Genomic DNA, 26,420 nt, shown 5'->3' with positions numbered 1-26,420 from the left:
CTGACCGCGGAAATGAATGCAGCGCAACGGCTACGGCGAAGCATGAACGAGTCCGTGGACCCGTGCGACGACTTCTACGCATTCGCGTGCCAGCGCTGGGACGCCCAGCAAGGAGGCCCCATCTGGCAGAGCACGGCGGACGCCATCAAGGAAGACTTTGGAGCCGCCAGAGAGGCGCTGCTGCAAGGACGCTTCCCCAGTCCGAACTCTGCCGAGAGTTACCTGGTCGACTTCGTACAGCACTGTGAAAACGGTGAGCCGCAAGACTCGGAACAAGTCCTGTTGCCACGACGTCAACAGTAACGGTGTAGTGTATCTTATAATTTCAATGGTCAGCGATGGCTTGGTTGTTCCAGAAGCCGGGATGCAGTCTCTCTTCCAAAAATGTTTCAATGGGACTAACTGCACCACGCTTAGTCCACGCAACTAATGATTAGTCTGTGGGCCGACGAATGTGGCTAATGACAGTTTTCGGTTAGTCTCCGAGGGAGTAATAGTTTATTCTATTGGGGACTAATAGTTGTCGGAACGTAGCTAATCCCCAGATGACTAACCCTTATAGAACTTTGTCCTTTCTATACTGATAGCGGAAGCTGACGGATATTCCTTTACCCTTATCACCATGCGTGCATAGGGCAAGCGCTTACATCGCGGTCGGAAGCGTCACAACCAGGTTGTGGGAAATATGAACGCGCTTTGGTCCAAAAGCCGTACGCACAGGTTACCGCATACTTCAGTCGATATCTAGCCTAATCACTCCGAATTACATTGCTCCGCATCAGGCGCTATAAGCGTCGTGTTAGTCATGGAACTTGTCATGAAGCACAAGGTCTCTGAAACAAATTGGTGTCAAAAATTAGCTGCGCAGTGCATATATTCCCCTAAATTATATTTCACTAAGAACTAATGACCGGAAGCGGGCAGAGTGGGTGAGGTAACAAACGCGGGTTAATGACATCCGAATCGAAATCATGAGGGAAAAATGGGCTTGGGCAGGGCATGTAATGCATGCGAGTCAGAGTGGATTCCAAGAGAAGGCAAGCGTAGCAGGGGGCGGCAGAAAGTTAGGTAGGCGGATGAGATTAAGAAGTTTGCGGGGATACGATGGCCGCAGCTGGCAAAGGGCAGACGTGTGAGAGTCCCAATCTGAGCAACTTTTTTCCTCCATTCGTACCCGTTCCTTATGCTGATGCGAGTGGCAGATAAATCTGTCACGCATGACGCGAGTAGACAGACATTTGTGAAACTTGAACCGCCTCTGTTACATCATGAAGAGCAAAACCGCAAAACAGGACGGGACTGAGGCAGGCGACAACACAGGGCGGTTGTGTTGTCGCCCTGCGTTGTCGCCTGCCTCAGTCCCGTCCTGTTTTGCGGTTTTGCTCTTCATGATGTCATACCAACTGGCCTACACCAAAGTCCTTCTCTGTTCCATGCCTTTTACACTGGTACAATGATTCAAAATGTCCTCACACACACACACACACACACACACACACACACACACACACACACACACACACACACACACACACACACACACACACACACACACACACACACACACACACACACACACACACACACACACACACACACACACACATATATATATATATATATATATATATATATATATATATATATATTACCGAAAAGCAAAAAAAATAAAGTAACTGAGCGACAAACACAGGGAGACAGAGTAGGAGCCGGCTAACTGAGGAAGCCCTCTTTTCCGCTTTGTCCAATCGCAGACCGTCCGCGGAAGACGTCAGAGGGCAGGGACCCGGTGCTCGTGGAGCTGGAGTCGATGGGCGGCCTACCCGCTCTTTCAGTCCAACTGGAAGGAATCCGACTACTGCTGGGTAAAGGCCGAGACCAGGCTGGCGCACATGGGCTACAACCAGGCGCTGCTCCAGGCGCGCTTCGACATCGACGCCAAGAGGAGCGGCCGCAGAGTGATCGTGGTGAGGATTAGGAGAACACCATGTCTCTCGCGCAGCCGCCTTTCGCCCGCAATGTTAACATACTGGAATAGAACAGAACAGAATGTACTGGAAGAGAGGGGATTCCCCGCGCTCCACTTAGCCTCTTGTAAACTGCGGCCTCACAAGTCAACGTCGGGCACTTTTTTGCGATAAATGGGCGTTCTAACGCCAACGAATTAAAAGTAGATATCGCTGCTCCTGATCCGTAAGCACAATGTGAAACTGTGTGCGCAGCCATGCATGTCACAGCGTAAAGCAGCAGCGCATAAAATGCGAGGTCTGCGAATGGCTGTTGTCTATAGACACCCGCCCCTTACCGCATGTAACGGCTGCTTCACTCGCAAACGACTAGTGTCGCCCTTTCCCGTACTACAGGAGGCTCGCTTTTCCGTTCCGTTCGAGCGTACTGTACAGGTAGCCCCAGCATGCAACGGAGCGGTCAGTTTGCGCACATGGGCGAATTCTGTTGTTGTTTCTTCGCTGAAGTTGCAAGTGTCTCATAAGCATTACCTTTCCACAGGACGACCATTCAGAACAATTGAAAAAGTGCAATCTTCTGTCATTCTCATGGAGTGATCATAGGTTGGGTTCGAATAATGTGTTCCGTTTTATTCGATCTACCTGTACAGTACTTCGATCAGTCAGGGAAACAGGCTAAGCGTCCATGTAATGTACTGCGGAGAAGAAGCAAAACGACTTTGAAGAACTGTAAAACCATTCGTAATTGTTTGAGCACATATGCCGTGCCCACTCGCGTATCCCTGTGCCACGTTTGGCGACGGCACTGCTTCATCTGCAATTTGGAATTCGTTACCGGCATCTGTTTTTTCCTCACAAAATTTTTCTGGTGCGTTACATCGTCTACTTACCTGCTAATATTGTTTATATGTATGTTTTGTATCCGTGTGCTGCTAATATTGTATAATTTTATTCTTTTGGTTATGAAACAATGTAAATTCATTCCTTCTTGAGCCAAACGGTGGCCTGAATTATTCTGAAATAAATAAATAAATAAATAAATAAATAAATAAATAAATAAATAAATAAATAAATAAATAAATGAACAGACGAGGGAGCCAATCACACGCCTAATCACTCCACCCTTCGCAGCTCGGAACCCAGCCGCTGATGTTCAAGCGGGCGGTACTCGACAAAGAGGAAACGTTGGAAGGCATCAAGACGTTTCTACGGAACGTCTCCGTTCGCTACAGGCACCCTGAAGCAGACTTTCAGAACGACACCATCATGCGTGACGTCGACCAGCAGATCGCCGAGATATTCAGCTTCTCCAGGGATCTGCTTCAGGTACGGCAGAGAGCACCGACTTTGTTTTCAGTTAAGGTAGGATTATATAATATAACCTGTAAGGGAAAGGATCGTTTGAACATAGCGCACCTGATTTTACTTTCCTAATCCGCTCTACTTTTTTTTTTTGCGTGAATGTGCTTACAACGTATCCTACCGACGTTTAGTTTCGGTTCGCGTTGAGCATGACGCCCGCTTGTTGGAGCCAGCACAGAACTTATGAGAGTCGTTTTCCTCTTTCTTGGGGTGCCAGACAAGGATAACGCATGAATGGCGCAAGGGGGGCGCCAAATGGGATTCGAGTAAGCTGGAACCTTCTAAATGGTTCCGTTATGTTATGCTCGACGTCCAAAATTTGCACACGGGCTATGAGAGGCACTGTAGTGGAGGGTTTCTCGGATTAATTTATATCACGTGAGGTTCTTTAACGTGCACCGACATCGCACAGTACAGGGGCGTTTTCTCATTTCGCTTTTTTACCGAAATGTGGCCGCCAAAACCAGGATTCGATCGCGCGACCTTGGGAGCGGCAGTCGAACACCATCTACAGCCACCGAGACACCGCGGCGGGTCCTTTCCAAGCGGTGCTATGAAAGTCGTGAGAGATTTGCTCTCTCCCGCGAACTGGATCTGCCGAAATTCTGAGTTGTTATCAAGCTCTCGTCTACTCTCTTTGTCCGTGTTTTTCTGTATGCTGGAATGATGATCGGGCGTAGATGCTTGGCATGAGGCCTTCGTTCTTGTGAACAAGACACCCGTATGTGTTTCGAAACGTCCTCCCTTTTTTCGGCTATATTTTTAGTGACTGCGTCTTCATTCTATCGGATCGCCGAGCCCGACCAGACGTATTTCCGTCGAATTCTCCACTACATGAAGACTGTCGCGACTACCAATGGAGCGCACCCTTCGGTTGTGTTGCCGACCAGAGACGGCTCCTGGTTTCACCATTGGTTGAAGCTCCTTTCTGGTCCTCTCGTACTATGGAATCAGGACGCGCCGGGGGCGAGCTCAACGCTAATGGCTCGGCTCCGCCTTGACCTACGTGCCCTTTCGAGGTACTACAAGACCAGTGGAAAAAAAGGCGGAAACTTCAGCCTTGGCTTAATCGAATGCTAAAGGCTGTTGGCGCAAGTAACCATTTAAAGTTCTTCAGTCGCAGGCTTTCGAAAAAGCGGACAGCGCACTTCGTCAAGAACGTAGAGATCTTGAGCTGTGTGGCACTCTCGGGAACGATAACTCCAATCGAGCGACTAGTTGTATTGCCAGCTGTCACACATCACGTAGTGAAGCTGGCGGTGTGGTTCAGATAGGTCTTTGCTCAAGCCTTCAGGTGGTATAACTGTCTTGTCAGCGACTATGTCCGTCTTGAACTTCGGAGGATGTCACTGGACTAAGACTAAGACGATTGCTTACCAATTTTGCGTCAACGAAAAATTCGAAGAGCCGAAGAACCCATCGGCTCCAGAGTAGGGAGAATGAACTACACCTACCCGTCTTGAAAGACAAACGACCACATAATAGCCTTTCTCGAGACATGACTTGATGTGACATGTCTCAATGTCATTACGTGCTGGGAAAGTAGACCGGGAGATGTTTTCTCGTCCACACCAACGGCAAGATTTGTTCATGCACTTTTTGATATGAGGCAAGTTTTATCCAGGATTTTTGTTGCTAGAGCTGGAGAAGGACTAGTGCGCGCCTTGCGACTGCTCATCGACAGAGTCTATCTTGTGGACACTTGTTTGATCGACGTTTAGGTCTGCCTGCTGCTCTCTCACAGTTTCGTCTTGCAGCGCTGGCTAGGATTTTTGCGTAGTGCGAAATCCGGGTCGAATCGCAGTTTCGCTCTGTTTGTCTCTGATTCCAACAAATAAGCGATCACAAACAAACTCTTTCTGCAGACTGCCGTTCCCGAAATGGTTTCAGAGAACGTGTGGGATGTTCTGGACTCAATAGTCTCCGCCTCCTGTTGTGCCCGATTGATGAAACAAGACCTTTCGATAGCGTTGCGAAGGGGAATCAAGAATTCATCAATGCTTTCCGTCACAACACTGAACGTTTTAAAGCCCAGACAGAATGAAGGCGGCGAAGGTGCCCTCTGCATGGTTAGCCGTGGTGTATAGGGCGTCGACTTGCGCTCACTTTGGAACAGTTTGATTAAAAACGTTCGTAGTGCTTCTTCCATATTGGGATTTTTGGACGACGAGAAGCCGAAGGCTTGAGCGGACTATCGTGAATGAAGTAATCGTGGTTGCCGAGGAGGCACGAATGCTAGGCGCTCCGTCGGTGGTGTCATTTTCCCAAAATGCTGCGATCGGACCACAGCGTTGAAATGGGGGCTGCCCGAGCTTCGGCCATTCCGTGTTTTGTGCTGTCCAGGTTAGTTGTCCTCTTTAGCTATTCCGAAACAATGTTACTCACGGGTCTTTTTGCACAACTTCTCACTCCACATTTTATACGTTTGTTCTGGTGTACGCGCAGTATAGGCAACGGTCGCCTTGAGCCAAGAGCTCGCCGGCAACTTGATGCGCACAAGACACGAGTGTTGTTTTTGTTGCGCCCTTGGAGATCGACACAAGCGACACAACAGAGACGAAGCGCTTTTGCGGCGTAGAGGCGCGTGACAACAGCGCTGCACGGGTCTACGTACAACACACGTCATAAAGTCCACCTTCTTCCTGCTGCGTTTGACCTCCGCTCTTTCTTCGTGTACCATTCAAGTGGCCTGCTTGTCTACGATACTTTATGGGTTTGAGTCGAATAAACTTCGGAATTTTAATTCATGTCGAGAGGCGAAATTTGCGGAGAGAGCGGCGGTACACCGATAGGCATCGGCATCAAGCGCACGCGAGCAAAAGAATCACGGCAGCGCATTCGGAAGCCGCGCTCGTGCCCCGGCTGGTCAAAGGAAAGAAAAGGCCCAGCAGCCGTTCGGAGGAGGAGGCTGTGACGGCAGGATGTGGGCGGCACGGCTGGAAGGCGGGCCTCGCCGCGTCAACCACGCGGCCGTGGCCATTAACGAGAAGGTCTACTCATTTGGCGGCTACTGCACGGGCGAGCGCTACAACGAACCCAAGCCCATCGACGTGCATGTCCTCAACACAGTGTCCCTCCGGTGGGCGCTGGTGCAAACGCAGTCGCGTCCTGACGACGTGCCCTTCCACAGGTACGGTCACACAGTCGTTGCGTACGGCGACTACGCCTACCTCTGGGGCGGCCGCAGCGATCGAGGAGGCTGCAATGTCGTCTACCGCTTCGACACCGACACCATGACGTGGAGCCGTCGGAGAGCCTATGGCCAAGTTCCTGGGCCCCGTGACGGCCACTCGGCTTGTGTCGTGGGCCAGCGGATGTACATCTTCGGTGGCTTCGAGGACTTGTCAGACCGCTTCTCGCAGGCCGTGTACTTCCTCGACCTCAAAAGCATGCAGTGGCAGTACGTGCGCACCAAGGGCCAGCCACCTCAGTGGCGCGACTTCCACACGGCGTCGGTCATTGGACGCCGCATGTACGTGTGGGGCGGCCGGGGAGACGCCCAGGGCCCGTACCACTCGCAGAACGAGGTCTACTTCAATAACATAGCCTTCCTGGACACGGTCTCCGCCTACTGGGTGTATCCGCACGTCGACGGTGATCTCCCCGAGGCACGCCGCAGCCACTCGGCCTTTGTGCACGATGGCCAGCTGTACATCTTCGGAGGTTACAACGGGCTCCAGAAGACCCATTTCGGAGACTTGCACAAGTTCGACCCCGAAACATCGCGGTGGAACCGGGTGAAGACTCAGCGGGAGGGCCCATGTGCTAGGAGGCGCCAGTGCTGCTGCATGGTCGGCGACCGGCTCTTTCTCTTCGGAGGCACAAGCCCAGTCCCCAACCAGGCGGGCCTTCAGCGAACGGATGAGCTCGACGGCGACGGCGTGAAGCTGTCGGAACACTCCGATCTGCACGTCCTCGACTTGGCACCATCACTGAAGACCATCTGCATGCTGGCCGTCGTAGACGCACGCATGGACATCAGAAACCTGCCACAGGACATCAAGTGGGATATCAGTGCTATGACAACAAACAGCAGCATCCTGCGCCCGTTGCATATGACGGGCTGAACACCGCGCAACCCAGAACAAAAAAAAATAGCAAGCACCCGTTCATCTATGCGTGGCCACTGCCAAAGGACTGGTCGTGGTGCACACGAAGCTTGGATGGTAGTGATCGGCTGGACCTCTTCACGAGGCCGTCTTCTAGAAGCAATCATCGGGCCTGACACTAGAGAGAACAGTGACTTCCACTTTAGATGGTGCACATCACAGGGCTAGGCTGCGGTTGAGGCATGTGGTTCGTGGTGACCTCGAGGGGACAAATTAAATACACGCAGACACGGCGTGCTCACGTCAGAAAAAAAAAGGCGGCATATGTCTTGTCTTTGTCATTATTTATTTTAATTCGCTTGTGAAAGCAGCGATTGCAGGCGGGTTGCGAGCAAAGCAAAACAAGCGATGCGAAATAAAGAGCACAGGGCAGTAGTTTTGCAGTGCTGCTCCATCGTTTACTTCATGGCAGATGTACCACCAGAGCGTCTTGCTTAAACCTGCCCTTTGCTCGCTTGTCACAGGAATTAGAGCATGAAACCTCCGTGAGTGAGCAACAACCGGAGAGGATGACTGTGGCGGAACTGTCGGAGAAAATTCCAGAGGTGAGCAAATGTCCTGTGCCGTATAGTACGCGTGAACAAATCCATCCATTTGCTGCCCTTATTCCACTGCTTTCCTTTTGTCTACGTGATGCTCGCATTTATCTGCACGTCTGGCTCGGGGTGGAATCGTTTAAAATAAATTTATGTGCTTTTTTATTTGTCATATTTTGCGTAACGTGCTAATTTTCCGCTTCCATTCCTGATGTATGCTGTCACTTTTTGGATAGTTTTTGTAGGTCAAAATTCTTTTGTTACTGGCTCAGACCTATCTCTTATGGATGCTTAGCAGATGTGTTGCAAAAAAAAAAACGCTTTTCTATGACGTCGTCGCGCCTGAGTCGGCCTCCAGGGTGTTTCAGCAGAGTGTTAGTAAGATTTAAAAATAAGCTTTTGGAGTTGAAACGTCATTTTCTTTGGTGTAATGTTGTTACCGGTGGCAGAAATCTGAAAACAACTACGACATATTAACTTTTCAGCTAGTTACCTTCTTTTTTTTTCATGGCTCATTTAAGCCCAAAGCAAGTCCATTTCATTTCACCAATTGGGCCCTGCTGTTTTGAGCACTCACCTCATTCAGTTTTCTTTTCAGCTCCTCACCTGCATGTCTGTATTTCCACCATGCGTGTTGTCCAGATTAATTGGCTCCAGTACATCCGCAATCTGACCTCGCCAGCCCTGATGGAAGCGACGTCGAAAGAAGTTGGAGAGCACGACAGCGTGGTCGTGCTCAACCTGAAGGCAGTAAAGGCGCTGGCCAGGTTCATCAGCAACTGTCGCCACATGAGGTGAGCCCCGCGATCCCTGTCATCATCATGCCATTTTGATGATCGTCACAACCATCATCATCAGCCAGTTTCAATGCACTGCAAAACAATGCTGCTCCGACCGGCCTCCATTTCATTCCTTCTCTGTGCTAGTTGCGGCCACGTTATTCCAGCAACTTTACTGGTCTCATTACTCCATGCGACTTGTTTCCGCTGCCCCTATTGATGTTTCTCTTGGCACCCACTCCCATTGACACCCTACACTATAAACATGAATACGAGAATAAGGGAGTAAGTTGTCCTCTACCGCACCAACCTTTATAAAAGGTAGTGCTCTAGAGGACAGCGTACGCCCTTTTTACTCCTTCCTGTTTAAAGCGTACGCCCTCACAATTGTGTCAAGTGCGTGGCTATATTTATGTGCAGAACTCAGTGGCACCACCCTTTGTTTCGTAGCTGCTAGACGAAATTTTTGTGAACTGTTTTCTTTGTGCAGGATTTTGAAACCTGATAGCTCTCTAAAACACAGGCGCTTTCCCCAATCAGTTCGTGTCTCTTCTTTCAATCACCCTACCAATGCTTACGGTGGTGATCAACGTCTAAAACGTTGGTGACGTGGATTTCAATGACGCAGCAGCCATAGATACTGTAATACGCCAAATGCATTAGACTAGGCTCCCTTTAATATGAACTTTAAAGAACCAGAAAATTTGCTCGTCTTATGAGAAGTGCCCCCAATAAAGATATGTCCAAATATACGTTACGTGAAAACAATGAATAAGATGGCCTTGCAAGAAGAGGATAATTGCAAATGGAACATGTATGGCGCTGGCATGAAGCGAGCTGAACCAGTCGCTGAACGGTGTAAGCATGAAATGAAAGTCACGTTATCCAACTTGAAAACAGCATTGGTAGTTTTCTTTTTCGCTCTATCTCTCTCTTTGCAATGAGCACTTTTTTTACTAACCAGATTTTTTAGGCTCCGAGTGCTCTGAAGGTACCCAGCTGTGTAGCTGTGCACCTTTTATCTCGCTCCTTCCGCAGCATAGCTGTTATCAACTCAACGAGCGCCATGCGCATTTCCCTCCGCCGAAGGCAGTGCCCATGCGGCGCCGGTATCTGGCCATCTTTACGCCACGATAATGCTTATTGCGATACCATATCAGTTTAAAATTCAGCTCCCAAATGTTTAAGCCAAATGTCAGCGAGCGGGTGCACTTCTCGCGGGCGTACTTTCTCGTCCGCCGGAGGCAACGCATGGCATGTGATGTGCGCACGATGCTGAGGTCTGGAATCTCTGCACAGCGCGTAGGCACGAGCGAAAGTTACTGTCCTTTCCGCGGCGGCAAGAAAGTTTCCCCGCGAGGAAGCGCGCCCCCGCACAATAGCGAAAAGTTCCGCGTAAGCTATCAGCCGTGGGAGTGTTAGCGCAGACGCCCCGACAGCGCCGTTGCGCGGAGTCGCTGTGGTTCGCGGATGGTGTATAAGTTTGAAGCACGCGCGCAACAGTTCGTCTTATAATAGGAGGATGCTTTTTTTTTTTCACATTGAACCCCATGGGAAACCAATCAAATGGCCTATTACTCATGACAAACGTGATAGCTAAAAGAAAGAATGAGGTCCCATTACGCGCTGATTGCACAGCATGCACACGCGTGATGCATGCTGATGCGCACATACTTTACTCCTGGACAGTGGACACTGCAATGTAGAATGTGTTGCACATGTACGTATGACCTACACCGACTCGCTGCGCAGGGCTATGGCGAACTACATAGGCTACAAGTTTCTGATCAACAGCGTCTACTTCTCGCCCCGACCCGAGATCCGAGAGGTGTACTACAACTACACGGGGCAGTTCGGAGTGCGTTTCAACCGCACCGCCAAGTGCAGGGAGCTGGTGGAGACGCTGAGGCTCGTCGGCTACCACCACTACTTCCGCAACAACCAGCACAAGTTCGAAAGACAGAGGGCGCTGGTGAGTGACGTCATAGCATCTCGACCGGTGCACTTGCTTCATCTACGCTCTCCAACAACGGTGTGCACGAACGACGCGTCACGGATCCATTTTTATTTCATGGTGCTACCGTCCATGATGCTCTTCTGGCAGCCAAAGACCACCACTCTTATGCAGAGGTCAAATGTAAGTTGGCCTGTGTCGATAGCGTATCGCGTTCTAATCACAAAGAGACTGCTCTCACTGACAACTGAGCTTTCATAAGCAAGCAAAGGTAAAAAAAAACGAAATATAGGTGTCACTATCACCGGCCGAATTCGAAACTAAAATGCGTGCATCTTGCTCGGCCACTTGGGTTTCCAATGTCATGATGCTCATCGAAGCATTCATGTCATGTCACAATTTCACTTCCTTTTTTCCATCTTTTTTTGCTTCATCACGCAACCTGCGGGCCTCGTACGCTATAAATCACTGCAGTATAATGATCACAAAGGACGTACTGTGTCCGCCTGTTAGACAATGGCCTCCCCCCCATTTGCTACAGAATAATTTCCACGTCAGAAAGAGACTCGAAATTACAGCTCTGACACGGCAGGCGACCATGTGCCAGACCGGCTGGAATATGCCTCTGCAAGCGCAGAGGCAGGTGCACGATGCACACCTCCACGTGGCCTCTCAGGTCAGGGGATCGGCGACGGTGCCATATGACTGTGCTAAAAATCTGCTGGCAGTAACCACAGGCAAGCCGAAAAAAAAAAGCGCGAGTTGGACCTAAAGCTGTGTTTGAATGCAAACCATTTGCAATTACGTGGCGAGGTGTTGAAATATGCTCATCGGCCGCAGCAGGGTGGCTTTGTGTACTACACTTCTGGACTTTACTTAGTGATAGTTGTGTGACAGGCTTTCTCCGTGGTCATAGTATGTTCCGACCAAAAACTCTGGAACTGACCTAATGAGCAACGAGAATGCACATCCATGTAGGCATTGCAGTGGGTGTTTTAAAGCTTTATTTTCACCCTCTTTCTCTGGAGGAGGGTGAAATGTGTGGGTTTCTATTTTGCTCGTTTGTTTCAACCTACTTCTCCTCCAAGTTCTTTCCCAAATAGTATTTTTGGTCTTTCTTTTTTCCTTCATTTCCTTCAGGCAGTCCACATGCTAGATCAGGTGAAAGCCCAATTCAACACCACGCTAAGGTCAGCAACCTGGATAGATGATGCAACCAGAGCCCTCCTCATGAGAAAGGTAGGTGACTGCTCTCAAAAAACAGGGGGCTTTAACTGCAGCATGCACATACTTTTCAGTCAAGTGCCACGTGTTCAAATACTAAGGCATGACACTTAAAATACAAGCAGCATAGTTCAGTATTTAAGCTTGTAGCATAAATACATCTTATGCACACAGAGATATCATGCCTGGAGCTCATGAAGCACGAGGAGACAACATATAGTCCAGTTCACAATGCAGACCTGCATGACAGTACAGCCACTAGTGCACAGCATTAAAGTAGGAAGGGAAAAAAGCAAGACTTGAAAATGATTGTGACTTAAATTTAGGCTACCATTACGTTTTGTCATTTAAGGGGCGATGGAAGTCTTAAATTATTTTTATTTATGGTAGAGCTATTAAAAAACACTCTTTAAGTGTTTTTTATGTGGAGTCTAAATATGCAATTAGAGTTTGAATAGCAAAATTAAAATTTAGGTTATAAGCATTTTTGTGATTTTAATTGGGCTCTTTGCAGGCCATGAGCCAAAAATTTTTATAAATTATTTGAAACATTTACAGAACTGAATCACCCAAGATAAACTTTGTGCAAAGATGCTGTTTTAATACTTGCCTCAGCGAAAATCTATGAATCGAACGTACAAACTAGTTGGCTGGTAATTTAGGAAAGCAGCTAATGAAATTTAATCTATAATGTAAAAGGCAGTGAAAATAGCATCACCGCACAGATCTACTCTTCCCGAATAGACACCGAGCTCAATTCAACTGCCCAAGGTAAACGAGAGAAAAAGCCCATAAGGCAGACACTATATTTGTAAAATCAAGAGGCTAGATGTCTGCATGCATTTACTGAGTCGCAGGAAATCGAGTCGTGGGCAATTGCCTATATCTATGGCCATGGTGAGGTGATACCATCTTGAGAGGTGTCAAAAGAATGGGCGCAAAACGAGCTTTCAAACATTAGCAAGACAGCAGTGATCAGAAAGCAGTTTTGAAATTGCAATTGCATGAAGTGTTATGTCATTTTGAAGCTTGTGCTTCGTTTTTCCGCTGCACAAATCTGTGAGTACTCATTTTTTTCATGCTTTGGGATCATTTTGAGTGTGGATATTTTGCAGAGAAACAGTTTGCATTATGAAAAACTGTTTTTTCAATAACTGACTTTTCGTTATTTTTGCGATCTCAAGACCTACATCGCCCTAAAATTAGGTAGAATTATATTGGCATGACAAGACTTGTAGCTGCTCATGCCTATGAAAATTTAAAAACTTCACTGTTTCATAGTTTCCCACAAAACAAAGCTGGCCAATGTGGCACGCTAAGACAATTTAACAGGTCTTAGTACACCCGTATTCAATATCACGATGTTGAGCTGTTTTACTAAATTTAGGCCTCTAGTATCCTGTTCTTTTCGCTTATTTGTCTGTGTGGAAGTGTTTAAATCTACCTCTTTTACTTGGCATGCTTTGCATGCAGTATGATACAGTGCCCAAGTGTAGGGCTAACTCACGCTTTTGCTTTGTCCAGCTCGTCAAAGTTCATGCCGTGGTGGGCTACACTGAATGGCTCCTGAATGAGACGAACATCTACAAATTCTACAAAATGGTAAGTATGCCCACACGCATAAATAAATTAATAAGATGCAACAGCAACCATCATTAGTTAAATGCTGCTCCCTACAACAATCACTGATTACGCCCGAATAAAAGTTGGCTTTAAAACAGCATTTGCAAAATTCCTCAAAATTTAGTGGTGCATGCAGCTTCCACTTCATAGTAATAGCTAGTGCAGGCACAGTAAGTGTAATTTTACAGTAAGCAAAAAAAAATACGCTCTAAGTGGTAACAATATGCTTGTTCATTCAGGATGAAGCTCCAAACAAAACTGGTCCATTCCTTGAGCGACTCGTATACCACAGAGTGCACAGGTACAACCAGCAAGCCAGCGAGCTGTTCTTGCCCAGAAGACCAGAGTGAGTGACATTAAAGCTTCCAACCTGCAATATCAATTTTTTTTCGTAATGGCTCACGACACATTTTTAACCTACAAAGGTGCTCTGTGTATTACAGCTTTCTTCATTCAAGTGGCCTTGCATGGTTCACGACGGCCTCATATACCTTTCCTGTTTTTCTTTGTTCAGGATTTGGGAAGACATAAATGCAGAAACAGTCAACGCAGCCTATCACATTCGAGACATCAATGTCAGTAAGTACAGCAAACATGTGGACCTGAACACACGAGCTAAAGTGACTCTATCTAGCATGCACAAAAATATTTAAAAAAAAGGAGTCAAGAGGAAATGAGACCAAGACAACATTGTTAGACGTTATGTGTTGCAATGACTAGAATATTGTCTTTTACAATAATATATTGCCTTAATTCACATGCCAAAAGAATGTAATGAAACCCTTGAAGAAACATCTGATTCAAGTGGTTGAGATATCTTTACCGTGCACAAAATTAAGAAGTGCAAAAGGGTTCATTAAAAAATAAGTGACGGCAACACCTGAACCCAGTGCTTATCAGAATGCTCAAAGACTTACACTTGAGTGCTGAAGGCAATATCAAAATTATCAGTTTTTTTACTGCATAGCATCATAAAGGGTGCTTCAGCTAACATGCAAGAAAAATAAAAGCACTATAGAGAAATGGAGCCAGGTGAACATTGCTAGATTTTTTGTGTAGTAGCAAATATACTTTCACACCTTGTTGGTACTGAACCAGAAGCCACAGCTGGTGTCAGCAAATCAGTGGCCCAGTCATCAGGGTATCTCGCCAATGTAAAATACAACAGATTCTTTTGAAATCATTTTTTCTAGTGCCTAGTGAACACACGAGACAAAGAACACAAGTACACAGGACAGACGCTAGTCTTCAACTGCCTTTTATTCAAAAAACATTTAATATAAGACATCTCAAAATGCTGATACTTGCACACGCGCAGTAGCACCGCCACGCTTCAGGAACATTTCTTTTTTTGATAGATTGACAGACGGGATGCTGACGCATTTCGAACCTTCTTTATCAATGCGCATAGCTTCGAGAATTTCACGCTCCGATTGCGTTTTTATTGTACCTAGAATGCTTGTTTCTTGAAAGATTGGCGTGCAAGGTACAGGGTCAGGGTCACCAGGGTACCGTTCGATAAGACAGCATTTGCGATGTGCAGCGTGTGTGTGTGTGTGTCCCCCCCCCCCGCCGATATGGATTCCGTTGCCAAGCGATAACAGATTCTTGCCTGTGATTCTAAAATTGCAACATCACGCTTTGTGACAGCAAAGGCAGCAATCAATCACGGAGTACTTTAACATGCAAACAGCACTTAGAATTTAACTGCTGATCTACCAATGCTCGTTTTAGCTTCTACTAGAGCTAAGCTAGCTGCACAACACATAATAGCACTTCAGCGGCAGCAAGATAGGCAAGTATATTTGCTACCACTCAAAATGTCTTACAACATTCACTAAGTTCCATTTCTCCATAATGCCTCCCCTTTTTATTCCCTATGTGTCAGCTGGGTCACCTTTCGTGAGGCTGTGTAATACAAAAACACTGCAGGCAGGAGACTCCAGTGCCTTTCTGCAAGATAGCACAGGCATGCTTCCACGCACATCTAGACCAATGCAGCATACTTAAAGTATCAAGCAGGCCTTAGTACATTAATTAGGTTCACCCTCCCTTTTAGCCCTTGCCAGCTACTACAGAGTTTCGAGTGTGTGCTCTGCCAACTTAAGGTAATGTACGCATAATGCAGCCAGCAAGGGAATTTTAAACAAAGCACCTTAGACAAGCTTTGTCTAGATGTACCTTGCTAGATGTATGGCAGCATACATAATTCATAGTTCATGATTTGTTTTACTTGCACCCGCTCATGAAAAATTTATCTTTCAATGAAGCAGCCTGTAGTCCATTCCAGCAGATATGAAAGGAAAAGATAAACTTGAAGTGCATGCTTTTTCTGAACACATTTTCAAATCAAACTTTACAAAAATAACCCACGTGTAAGTCTGGCCTAGCATTCTCTAATGCTAGATGAAGTAACATTTACGACAACTGCTGTACAGTAACTGCACTATCAACAGAGCTCTGTTCAAACACAAACTTACACAAGACATGTGCACAATTTCTCTAAAGTGTAGTAGATCTGTATAAAAACTGAATAACTTTTGTTGTTGTTTTTTTTGCAGAGGTATATGCTGGGATGCTTCTTGAGCCATTCTCATACCTGGATGTTCCAATGTAAGTATAATGGCACAAGTTCTTTGCACTGAAAACCACCACTGTCAGCAGGACAACTTTCCTACTAGGCTAGAGTGTTTTGTGCAATCACCATGCGAGCACAGGGTCACGGTCACATGCTGTCAGTGTTGTTAATCTCATGTATCAAAGCTTGCATTACTCCAACAATCAACATTTGCCAAGTTATCTCCTACTGGCATATCCACTTCTTATCCCACTTTGTCCTTGCTGTTTGTGTTACAGGTACGTGAACTATGGCACCGTGGGATTCGTCGCTGGCCATGAAATAATCCACGCTTTTGACGACAGAGGTAATCACAGCTCATTAGTACTTCTTTGCTTCCCAGTCTCGCACACTCACTAGGCATTTCCTTGTTAACTGCCTCCTGCAAGGTTACATCTTCATTTTGGTGATCTTGTTATGGAAATAAGAACAAAAAGAAGGCAGTGCAAAGGAGAAAATCGTAATAATCTTGAATACGCCTTCATTTACACATCACTGACAAAGCAGTGAAGGCCAAGAGAGATTGAAAGACAAACATAACATGCATAATAGAAGCAGAAAAGCTGATGTGTACTTTTCAAAGTGCTTGCACATATCACTTAGTCACACATAATTTTCAAGCTGAATGTGCATGCTGAATTTGCATACTGATGCACATATTCCAGCAAAAAGGCAGTATGGATGGGATTTCTTCGAGGGTTAATTAATTCATGCTCTAAATGTACTTTTGCAATTATCAAGTGCTATTCATTGCCACTCACCAGCAAGAGCACGTACCAGTAGTGACAAATTGAATTCAGAACCGAATGGTGACAAAGCGAACAAAAAATGGAGGAGGAATGATGATGAAATTCTTTGCAGTAAACGCTCAAACTTAACAGATTATAACTAGATGAGGGACATTGAATAACTAAAGTAAGATGCCCTGACGTCGACCTAAACCAATATCCACCAGCAGCAAATGCACTTAGTCACGTTTAAAAAAGTCTAAATATTCTTGTCGCCTACTTTTGTGCATTTATTCCCATCCTTTCCTTCCCATCTTTTGAGGCTCCTGTTGCACCAACACTGCTTACGTTTTAACAGCGCAGTACAGTGCCACCATAAGCCAGGTTCCTAGCAAATGACAAAATCGTTACTAACAAGCATATTCTGAAAAATTAGATAAAAAGAGCTGCAGCATGATGCAATGTGATTAGGGAAACATCGTGAGTGTTTCACATATCCCATTAGTAGCATTGCACTAAATTTGAGCTAGGCTTGCCCCAATTCCTTACAGAACACAGAAAAAAGCAGCTACAATGATAAGTGTTTGGGGCACCTGCAATGTTTAAGAGATAAAGGTACTAAAAGTTTACAGGCAGTCAGTGAACACCTAATTAGCATGCAAGATGATTGTTCTTCTTGCCTCTTTGCTCCAGGCATCACTATTGATGAAAATGGTGTTGACTTTAAAAGTGACCCCTGGTCACCGGACTCAAGGAAAGAGTTCAACCATCGCATGCAACTGCTCATCGACTTCTATGCTGATAAATTTCAGGTATTGCAGTTGTATACAAGAGCACTTCAGTATTAGATCCAGTGTTATTCCTTTGAGCTGTCAGGTTTGGATTAAACGTATGCAACAACATGAACTCCGACATATACCCATTGAAATTTCTATATTCAGCCAAATTGATTCAAATAACATTTTTGTGAGAGGTCCCCATGAATGTCAAGCATATGACTCTTTTTCGAGCTATCAGGTTAACATGGACACGTCAAGCAAACGGTTCTCTTTTGAGTTTTCAGTTTAGGATAAAACATGCGGAATTTTATGAGCTACAACATATTCCCTTCACGTTTCTTCATTCGGCCATAAGATCAATTGATGCAAATAACATTTTGAGATGAGAAGTGCATGGCCACATCAAGCAAATGGTTCAAGTCTGTGATCATGATAGGCTTCAGCGACGATACATATCTATGTTTGTTTTCAATTTTATCAGTTCACACTTCAAAATGCCTAAAAATGCATGTCGCAGTTACTTAGATTACTGCCAGTATATTTCTCTCCTTGCCCCATAAAAACATTTTTTTTTATTGTTGGTCCTGTTACGCAGGTCAATGGCAGCCACACAAGAAATGAAAATCTGGCGGATACATCTGCTGCAAGGTTTTCCTTTAAGGTGAGAAATTAAGACATGAGGACAAAACTGACGTTCTTCTGGCAACCAGGTGCCTTCTAACCACTGATTCTTCTTTTTTTTTTTTCAGTGTTACCAGCGCGAGCAAGGTTTGACAAAAGCATCTGGCCTGCCAGGGTTTGAGAAATACACAAATGATCAGCTGTACTTCCTCTCGTTTGCTTCGGTACATATGCATGCTTCATAATTCTATATAGAAATTTTTTTTCAACAAACCGCAGCATCCTAAACTATAGTGCTTTCTTGCAATCCAGATATGGTGCAACAACAACCAGTATGACCCAAGCTCTATTTACAGCCCCAACCATGCAAGGTGACCAAACTCTTCCTTATAATGCTTTGTGTAGTTGCACATATAAAAAAGCAAATGCTTCACACAACACATAGGCTTGGTGACAAAACTTGAGGCCATTCATGATTTCACTCCAAATGCTAACCATGTTGACAACACTCAACCGTAAGTAAATGTCTATAATAAAATCAAGCAACTTCTAAATTGTCATGAATTTCCCCATTTCCATGCACTGCTATCAAACTAACTGTAGCTGCAGAAATTTCCTTATGTTCCAAGACAAACTCAATCAAAATTTTCAAATGACTATCATAAGTAATGTTGATAGGATTTTGAGTGAACCACAACTCTAAAGAAACGACTAATAATGCTGCCAGTCAATTTATCTTTTTTTTATTCACTGAACTGCTGACTGTGTGCACTGCTTGCTGTTGGAATTTTTCAATGAGTGGCAGTTCTGTGAATAAAAATGCCTGTCAATTCAGTTATTTTTAAAAACAAACCTTGCAATTCTATCTCAATCTTTATCTTACATTAATTACAGAGATGTGTGGTGCATTGCATAATGTTCCTGAAGCAGAAGGCCACCATTAAATGAAACTTTATTGGCCCAATAAACCTAATCAGCACGTTAGGCATTTTCAGTGCCTACTTACACCAAAATTCAGCATTACATGCTATTATGTATAGCGCCTTATATAAAAGTGCAAAACTTCGGCAAGCATAGCATTACTACAGAGCAACAACCAGGAAGCGAACACACAGAAAAATGATCGCCTTTGTGTGATACACTGCTTTTCCATCTTACAGGGTGAATGGACCACTCATGAATCTGGATGAGTTTGCAGAGACCTTCCAGTGTCCCTTAGGAAGCAATATGAACCCAACAAAGAAGGCTGCTGTGTGGAATGTATGAAGGCTGTGACTGCTAACACCTGTTATCAAGAATTTGTTTGGCGCTTTAAATATGCGACTACCTCAGCATTTACATCCGCATAGCACACACATGGAACTGAAGGCTATGTAAATGAGCTTGCAGAAAATGCCGATATCATATTGCCGTGTCGACACAGCATTCCTCTCCAAGAATTCTGGAATGCTATTTACTGTAGCACACCTCATATAAGCTATTTATTTTAAACAGAAGCAAAAAATCTGAAAAAGCAATGAATAACTTGGAGGTCAACCAGTGTAAATTATCATTTTAACACACAGTTACAAGTTCTTTGTCACTGGCACTGCATTTGCAATGCACTTATAGCATAAGTGCTCATTACTATGTTCAATTTACACCGGTTAGTGAGAAAACAGTGCAACTTTACATGGTTACATAAGATACAATTGTACTCAAACACCATTCTCAGACAGTGACCAGGACTTAAGCATAACAGCATGATTGCAAGAACATATCACACCTGTAACATTGTTCAAACATGTTTCTGTACATAGTGGGTAGGAATCATTCACACTTCATTTCACAGTCATGCCACATTCTTTTATTTAACTATTCCTCACTTCCATTATTCACAACTCATGAAACATTCCTGGTGATGACAACGAGGCTGAGAAAATGTACAAAACTGAGCTGAATAAAAAAATCATCTGAGAGTTCGCACCTCTGGTCTCTGTAAATGTGCAAACAATGAGTGGGCACGTTATCACCATGATTCCATTCTCGACTGCCATTCCTGACTGCGATGATGTCACCTGATAGGAAAACAAAATATAATAATGCATTTAGATAAAACTCCCTGCAATGCAATCTGAAAAAGAATCTGAATAAGGAGGTGAAAAGTGCTCAGAACAACTCCCCATCTGGCCTGTACTCCTACCACACAACATATTTTAGAGACCTTGGCAGCAATAAAGAAGCTAAACAACTAAGAAACCTGTACCACAGCTACATGGTGTGGCTCGAAAGCTGAACTGAAGGTCATGCCACGCCGCATGCTGAGCCACTAGTGCCAGTAAGTTCAATAGTCACTAGTGTCAGAAAATTTGAAGGCTGAAACAAAGTATTCTAGTCTTTCTAGTCAACAAATTCACTTCCTCTCTTTAACCTGGTTAGCAGTGATGAGTTTTGTTTCTCCTCCCAGAAACCACAGATACTCGCTGTTACTGCTGCTACATTTTTAAGTAATCCTCAGATCTGAGGGAAAAACAAACATGCATTCAAAATGTAATGCCTGACAAGCTTTTCCTTTAATCAGTTAAAATGTTTTTAAATGTAACCAGTGGCTTAGGTTTTCTCTCAGCAGCTTTTAGTGTTTCACTCTGGATGACATTTTAATTACCTGAATCTTGAAGCCCATACAAAGCCTTTTGTCTTCAAAAGTCTCACATGGCCACCTCTGTTTCCAAGACTCTTTGCAGCTAAGGCCTCAAAGGGACTCAGCTGGGCCGTGTGTGCCTTTCAATAAAAGGCCCTCATTCTCAAATGTTTTTGAATTCACTGTGTGACAGTGGTCTAGAATTTAATTATTTTTGACATTTCCTGCACAAGTGATTCCTAATATCTGCACACATTACAAGGTGCATGATTACATAAATTATAACCACTTAAGCTTAAAAGGTAAGACAGTGCTTCAGAGGTGAAAAATTCAAGAAAATGAGGAAGACTTGATAGAGAAGAAAGCAGCAGATGATAAGAAAATTCGACAGCAGTGAAGTGAAGAGCTTACCGCCTATAAATGAGGAATGATGTGAACACAAAATGGTAAAATGCCACAACATTATTGATCAGCTCTGAGACCTACGACACAAGACATGCACAGCAAGCAAGGAACAAAAACAGTGGAGGAAATTAAATACTGATGACAATGATGCCAAATTAGCAAAAAAACTTCTCAGCAAGAAACAGCATTGCGGCAAGCTGTCAAAAATGAATAAGACTTAAGGTATTTAATTAATGCTACACATGTTTACAAATGCACAATACTAGTAGCCACTAACAAAATTTTTAAAAGTTACTTCAAGCAGGTGCCATCAGATGTGTACTTTTTTTACAAGCAATGTAAATGACAGAAGGCAAATAGGTCCTTGATTTATCCACTTTGGAATCAACAAAATAGCCATCCAAAACATGTACCTTCCAAACTTCAAGACATCTGATGATGAACTATGAGTAAAGCCTTTATGATATTACAAACTAAGAAAGGAAAATCATTTTGGCTGAGAATTAGACCTGAGACAACAAGCAACGTTTTAATGCTACTATATGCACATATGCTTTAATGCACAATTAGATTAGTCATAAACCACATTTATTTTTTACAGCCATAAAATAGACTTACATAACAATGCAGTGCCTCAAAAACAACATTTTTACAAAGCAAAACCTTACTTTTGAACAGCTCATAAATGTCTCCATAACCCCCCCGCCCCATGTGCTGCACATACCTTGAAGCTTCGAAATGTGTCCGCAGCTTTGAATGCACTGCCATGCAAGCTGCTCCAAACCACAAAGTTTCAGAGAATGATGGCCCTGTGGAGCTAGGTGCAGCATTATCAAGTGCACACGCGACAGTCAGTAGAAGGGAAGCTTGGAAAGAGGGAAGTGTCATACAAGCAAGAACAGTGTACACAGGAACACCGCAGCAAATGGTGAAAAAAAGAGCAAAGGAATGTGTGTTAGCATATTACACCACTTCTCCATCACCCTCATGCCACCATGTTTCAAAGGTGTGAACAACAAAAGCAATGGGAAAGTTAACCAGAGGAAAACAGCGGTTGGTTGTCCCATCTATGAGAAGAGAACACACATGAAGCAAAAAGGGGTGGAAATGCCCATTTCTTCAGGGTGTCTGAAAATGCATGCACCTCAGTTCTTCGACACTTCCAGTAAGTTCCATAAGAGCGTCCAGTATACACCGGTAGTGCGTGCACCAAACACAGCAACTTGGAGGGTAGAAAGGTGAAAAGATTGCCACACAGAGCAGGAAAGGACACGGCACCCTTTAACACAGATACCTGAGGAAACAGGCAGGGCGCTTGCGTCCATTGGGGATGAAGCCACGGGCCCTGAGACGACGGACCGCTTCACGCAAATGCTTGGGCTGCAATGGCCCTGTTTCACCTTGCTTTTCAAGGACGTCCAGTGCCTCTTCCACCACTTCACCAACAAACACTTTGGCGATGCCAGACACAGCAATGACCACGTTCTGCGACACGGAGCAGCCTGTGATGGACTGCACAAGTCGCTTGACTGCTGCCTTTGGAAATGCAGAACGCCGATACATTTCGTACCTGTGTGAGAGCACAGAAATGTAACACTTGCTCTGAACAAATCATTCCAAATGGTGCCATGAATGAAAACAAACTGGTCCATTTTACACACCAAAGCCACATGTCAGCTAGAAGGAACAGCTCAGAAGATAAATTTAATCAAACTTCTCTCTGAATAGTTTACATTATTAACAACAACAGTCTTTTATGTGGCTGGTTTTATTTTCTTTCTGCAAACAAGCTTCAGCCATTTAAAATATAATTGGAAATATACACCTTAGTTCGCAGTGCAAGAACACACTCGACACTAAGCCACTGTTTCTCAGCGATGATGCAAGTAAGAAAAAAAACTTCAAGCACATCAAAACTCTCGACTCTGAAACCTACCCTAATCAGAGATTACACTGCATACCTCTATTTCATCAAGAAACGTCAATGACAACCAGTAAGCAGAACTGAGTTTGAACACGAAATGTGGCCCACAGTAAAGGATACTTCGAGAGGGTTTGTACTACAGACTTTGCTTAATTTCAACTCGCTCCATTCAAACTTCTGGTTTATTTGAACTGATGTTTTTTCTCATCAATGTCAAATGTATTAGAAAGGCTACGCTCAATTCAATGTTCACATAATTCAAAAAATGTTCAGTCCCTTCCGAGTTCGGATTATTAAGAGTCGACTGTAACAAGCTAAAAAAGAAAGGGCGGGTTATAACTCAGTACAATTTTGCTTCTCTGTGCAACCAAATTCTGCGCTACATTTAAAGTTTGGCAGGAGTTTTCTTTATAAGTATAGCTGTTCGCCTAAGACGGTGGCATTAGTTACCTGTTCAACTGTGACTCGGAGAAATTGGAGACGAGGACCTGCATCTTTTCGCGTTCTTCTTCCTCGATTTGCTCCCGCGTCTTGTTGGGCGCCGGTTGACTGTCTGAGCCACCGACAGCACCTTCGCATCTCCGCGCGGAGAAACTTGGGCCCGGTGTGTGGCTCACGGACTCTTCGAGCATCTGAAGCGTGATCTCGTTGTCCGGCGAATCGGGTGCCTTTGGCTCATCTTGGTCATGCTCGGGGTCATTATCTTGGTCACGGTCATGTTCAGCGTCATTCTCGTGTTCATGCTCAGCTTCATGGTCGTCTGCACTCGCTGCGCTGTCCTTGGCATCCTCATCACTTTTCATTTGAGCCGAGTCACCTGATGCAGGGACAACAAAAAACACTGTGAGGTTAAGAAACCTCTTGGCGTCAACACGGCTAAAGCAAGCCTGGTTTACGTTGCGATCAAAGGAAATCTGATACGATCATCCACCACGTTATTTTTTACACAAGCAGCGAGTCGCAAGAGCAGCACGACTGGCAGCAAACCTCTACGCACAGCAGCAAGCAGAATGAAAGTTATGGAAGAGATGCAGGGATAAGCAAATGCCCAAGAAATCAAGTATCGAATGAAAAGGGTATTTACCTGCACTGTCTTCAGTAAATGCTGACATGCTGTAGTTGGAAAGTAGCCTTACACAACGCAAAGCTCTTGAAGATAGAAGTCTAGGTATGTTTAACTATATAGCAGGCATTAATTAGGCATCTAATTAGAAGAGTTTCAGCTGCCGAAAAGAAATGGCCGCCATTTTTGGCCATTTTGTTTCTATACACACTGGACAAATGATGATGATGTCCTCAGGCTTAATGGCAAGTGGACAAATGTATCTACTTACCAACATTTCTTTTGATTGGCAGTAATAAGTGGCGTCCTCAAGCAATGTAATGCGGCAACAAAAAAGAATCATTGATACAAACATTGCATTACTTAAATAACACTAACACAAACATTTTTATAGTGCATGAAACGTAATAAAAAGAGAGATCCTCAATTAAAGCAGCGTTTTTGTCGCCGCAGAATTGGCAGAACCGCAGAACGACACAAATGTGGCAACCTTGCGCGCTTGCGCTTGTTTGTCGGCGTTCGCGAAGTTTGCGGGCACATGTGTAACGTTGTGTTGTGCTTCGACTGGCTGTAGCAGTCTGCTAATCTCCGAACTCTATTATAAAAGACCAGACGTGTTCTGCTCCAAGGGAAGCACCACTGTCGTCAGTGGTCGCGATGTCTACTACATCAAAACGTATGGTTTACGTTGGCGGGCTTGCCGAGGAGGTCGACGAAAAGGTGCTGCACGCTGCGTTTATTCCTTTCGGCGACGTGATTGACGTGCAGATTCCCCTTGACTATGAAACACAAAAGCACCGCGGGTTCGCTTTTGTGGAATTCGAGCAAGCAGAAGACGCCGCGGCAGCAATCGACAACATGAACGATTCGGAGCTGTTCGGCAGAACCATTCGCGTAAACATTGCAAAGCCGATGAAAATCAAAGAGGGCTCGACGAGAGCTGTGTGGTCCGAAGACAGCTGGCTGCGGCAGCACGCCGGCGAAACTCTTAACACCAAAGAAGACGACGAAGATTCGAAGGAAGGCGGTGAAGCCGACGCGGAAAGCGACGCGAAGGAATCCGAGAAAGCGAAGAACGCGGCCAACCCTCAAGTCTATCTTGACATTAGCGTGGATGGCCAAGAGATCGGAAGGATCCGCATCATACTGTACAAAGACGTCGTGCCTTTGACGGCGGAGAACTTCCGCTGTCTCTGTACGCACGAGAAAGGTTTCGGGTTCATTAAGAGCACTTTCCACCGAATAATTCCCGGCTTTATGTGCCAGGGAGGAGACATCACCAACCACAACGGGACCGGTGGACGGTCGATTTATGGACGAAAGTTTGCGGACGAGAACTTTGAGCTGAAACACACGGGACCGGGAATGCTTTCCATGGCCAACTCTGGTCCAAACACCAACAACTCTCAGTTTTTTCTGACTACAGCGAAGACTGATTGGCTTGATGGGAAGCACGTTGTGTTCGGGCAAGTCATCAGCGGTATGGAAGTCGTCAAGAAGATGGAAACGTATGGCTCACCGTCGGGCAAAGTGTCCAAAAAAGTTGAAATTTCCAACAGTGGCGAGTACACGTAGTGACCTTTTGATAAAGCTTTTTTTGTATCGTACTTAAATCTGTGTCCAATATTTATGCATATCTGTTGCTACAATATCTGCAGTGAGCAAGAGCAGGTTGTGATATAAGTGGTACAGTTCATGCAAAAATCCAGCGTCCAATGTGTCTGTATGGGCCTAACTCTAACTTATGGGTCTGGCACATCGCATGTGTTGCCGATTGATGCTGCTCAGTTTATTCTTGTCTGAAAACCACAGAGCTGTTATTTACTTCAAAATATCCTCGAAGATTTTTACTTTTGGGTACGATAGAAAAGGCATGGTACAAGCTTAAGTATTTTTGAACTGCTAAAGTAAAAATTTCACCTTAATCATAATATTTTCCTTATTTTAACATGCGAGCTGTATGAAAATCTACAACACATAACCCAAATTTATTTAGTGTGATGCTAAGCATAGCATTTTGAGTGCAGTGTTTAAACCAAAATTTTTTTTTGTTGCCCGTGCCTGCTACATGAAGTAGTAGAAGCTAGGGTGCAGCAGTTGCTTCGGAAC

General features: G+C 44.9%; 2 protein-coding genes and 2 pseudogenes across 3 annotated transcripts in view; 3 read left to right on the top strand and 1 right to left on the bottom strand.

The window, feature by feature from the left end:
- LOC144125425 (neprilysin-1-like) overlaps positions 1-20,264 on the top strand; it is a 49,877-nt pseudogene extending 29,613 nt beyond the window's left edge. The window contains exons 5-21 of the transcript XR_013313382.1: positions 23-253; positions 1,755-1,967; positions 3,099-3,293; positions 7,903-7,983; positions 8,617-8,768; positions 10,506-10,725; positions 11,848-11,946; positions 13,456-13,533; positions 13,794-13,900; positions 14,069-14,133; positions 16,116-16,167; positions 16,411-16,478; positions 17,593-17,711; positions 18,274-18,339; positions 18,428-18,523; positions 18,612-18,670; positions 19,460-20,264. The product of XR_013313382.1 is annotated as a neprilysin-1-like (transcript). The remainder of the gene's footprint in view (positions 1-22; positions 254-1,754; positions 1,968-3,098; positions 3,294-7,902; positions 7,984-8,616; positions 8,769-10,505; positions 10,726-11,847; positions 11,947-13,455; positions 13,534-13,793; positions 13,901-14,068; positions 14,134-16,115; positions 16,168-16,410; positions 16,479-17,592; positions 17,712-18,273; positions 18,340-18,427; positions 18,524-18,611; positions 18,671-19,459) is intronic.
- Positions 4,906-7,861, top strand: LOC144125427 (kelch domain-containing protein 3 pseudogene; annotated as a pseudogene).
- On the bottom strand, positions 19,233-24,515 carry Taf11 (TATA-box binding protein associated factor 11). The gene is made up of 4 exons (XM_077658797.1): positions 24,333-24,515; positions 23,699-24,065; positions 22,619-22,894; positions 19,233-20,356 (listed from the first exon to the last, which is right to left on the bottom strand). The coding sequence occupies exons 1-4, from the start codon at positions 24,358-24,360 to the stop codon at positions 20,353-20,355; spliced, it is 675 nt and encodes a 224-aa protein (XP_077514923.1). The 5' UTR covers positions 24,361-24,515; the 3' UTR covers positions 19,233-20,352.
- A 275-nt stretch (positions 24,516-24,790) lies between these two features.
- cyp33 (peptidylprolyl isomerase cyclophilin-33) lies at positions 24,791-25,918 on the top strand. Its single transcript, XM_077658796.1, has one exon. The coding sequence runs from the start codon at positions 24,969-24,971 to the stop codon at positions 25,884-25,886; it is 918 nt and encodes a 305-aa protein (XP_077514922.1). The 5' UTR covers positions 24,791-24,968; the 3' UTR covers positions 25,887-25,918.
- The last annotated feature ends 502 nt before the right edge of the window (positions 25,919-26,420 follow it).

This window comes from Amblyomma americanum, chromosome 3, assembly GCF_052857255.1.
Source record: "Amblyomma americanum isolate KBUSLIRL-KWMA chromosome 3, ASM5285725v1, whole genome shotgun sequence".
NCBI classification, from domain to species: domain Eukaryota; kingdom Metazoa; phylum Arthropoda; class Arachnida; order Ixodida; family Ixodidae; genus Amblyomma; species Amblyomma americanum.
This window is presented reverse-complemented; position numbering and strand designations above follow the sequence as displayed.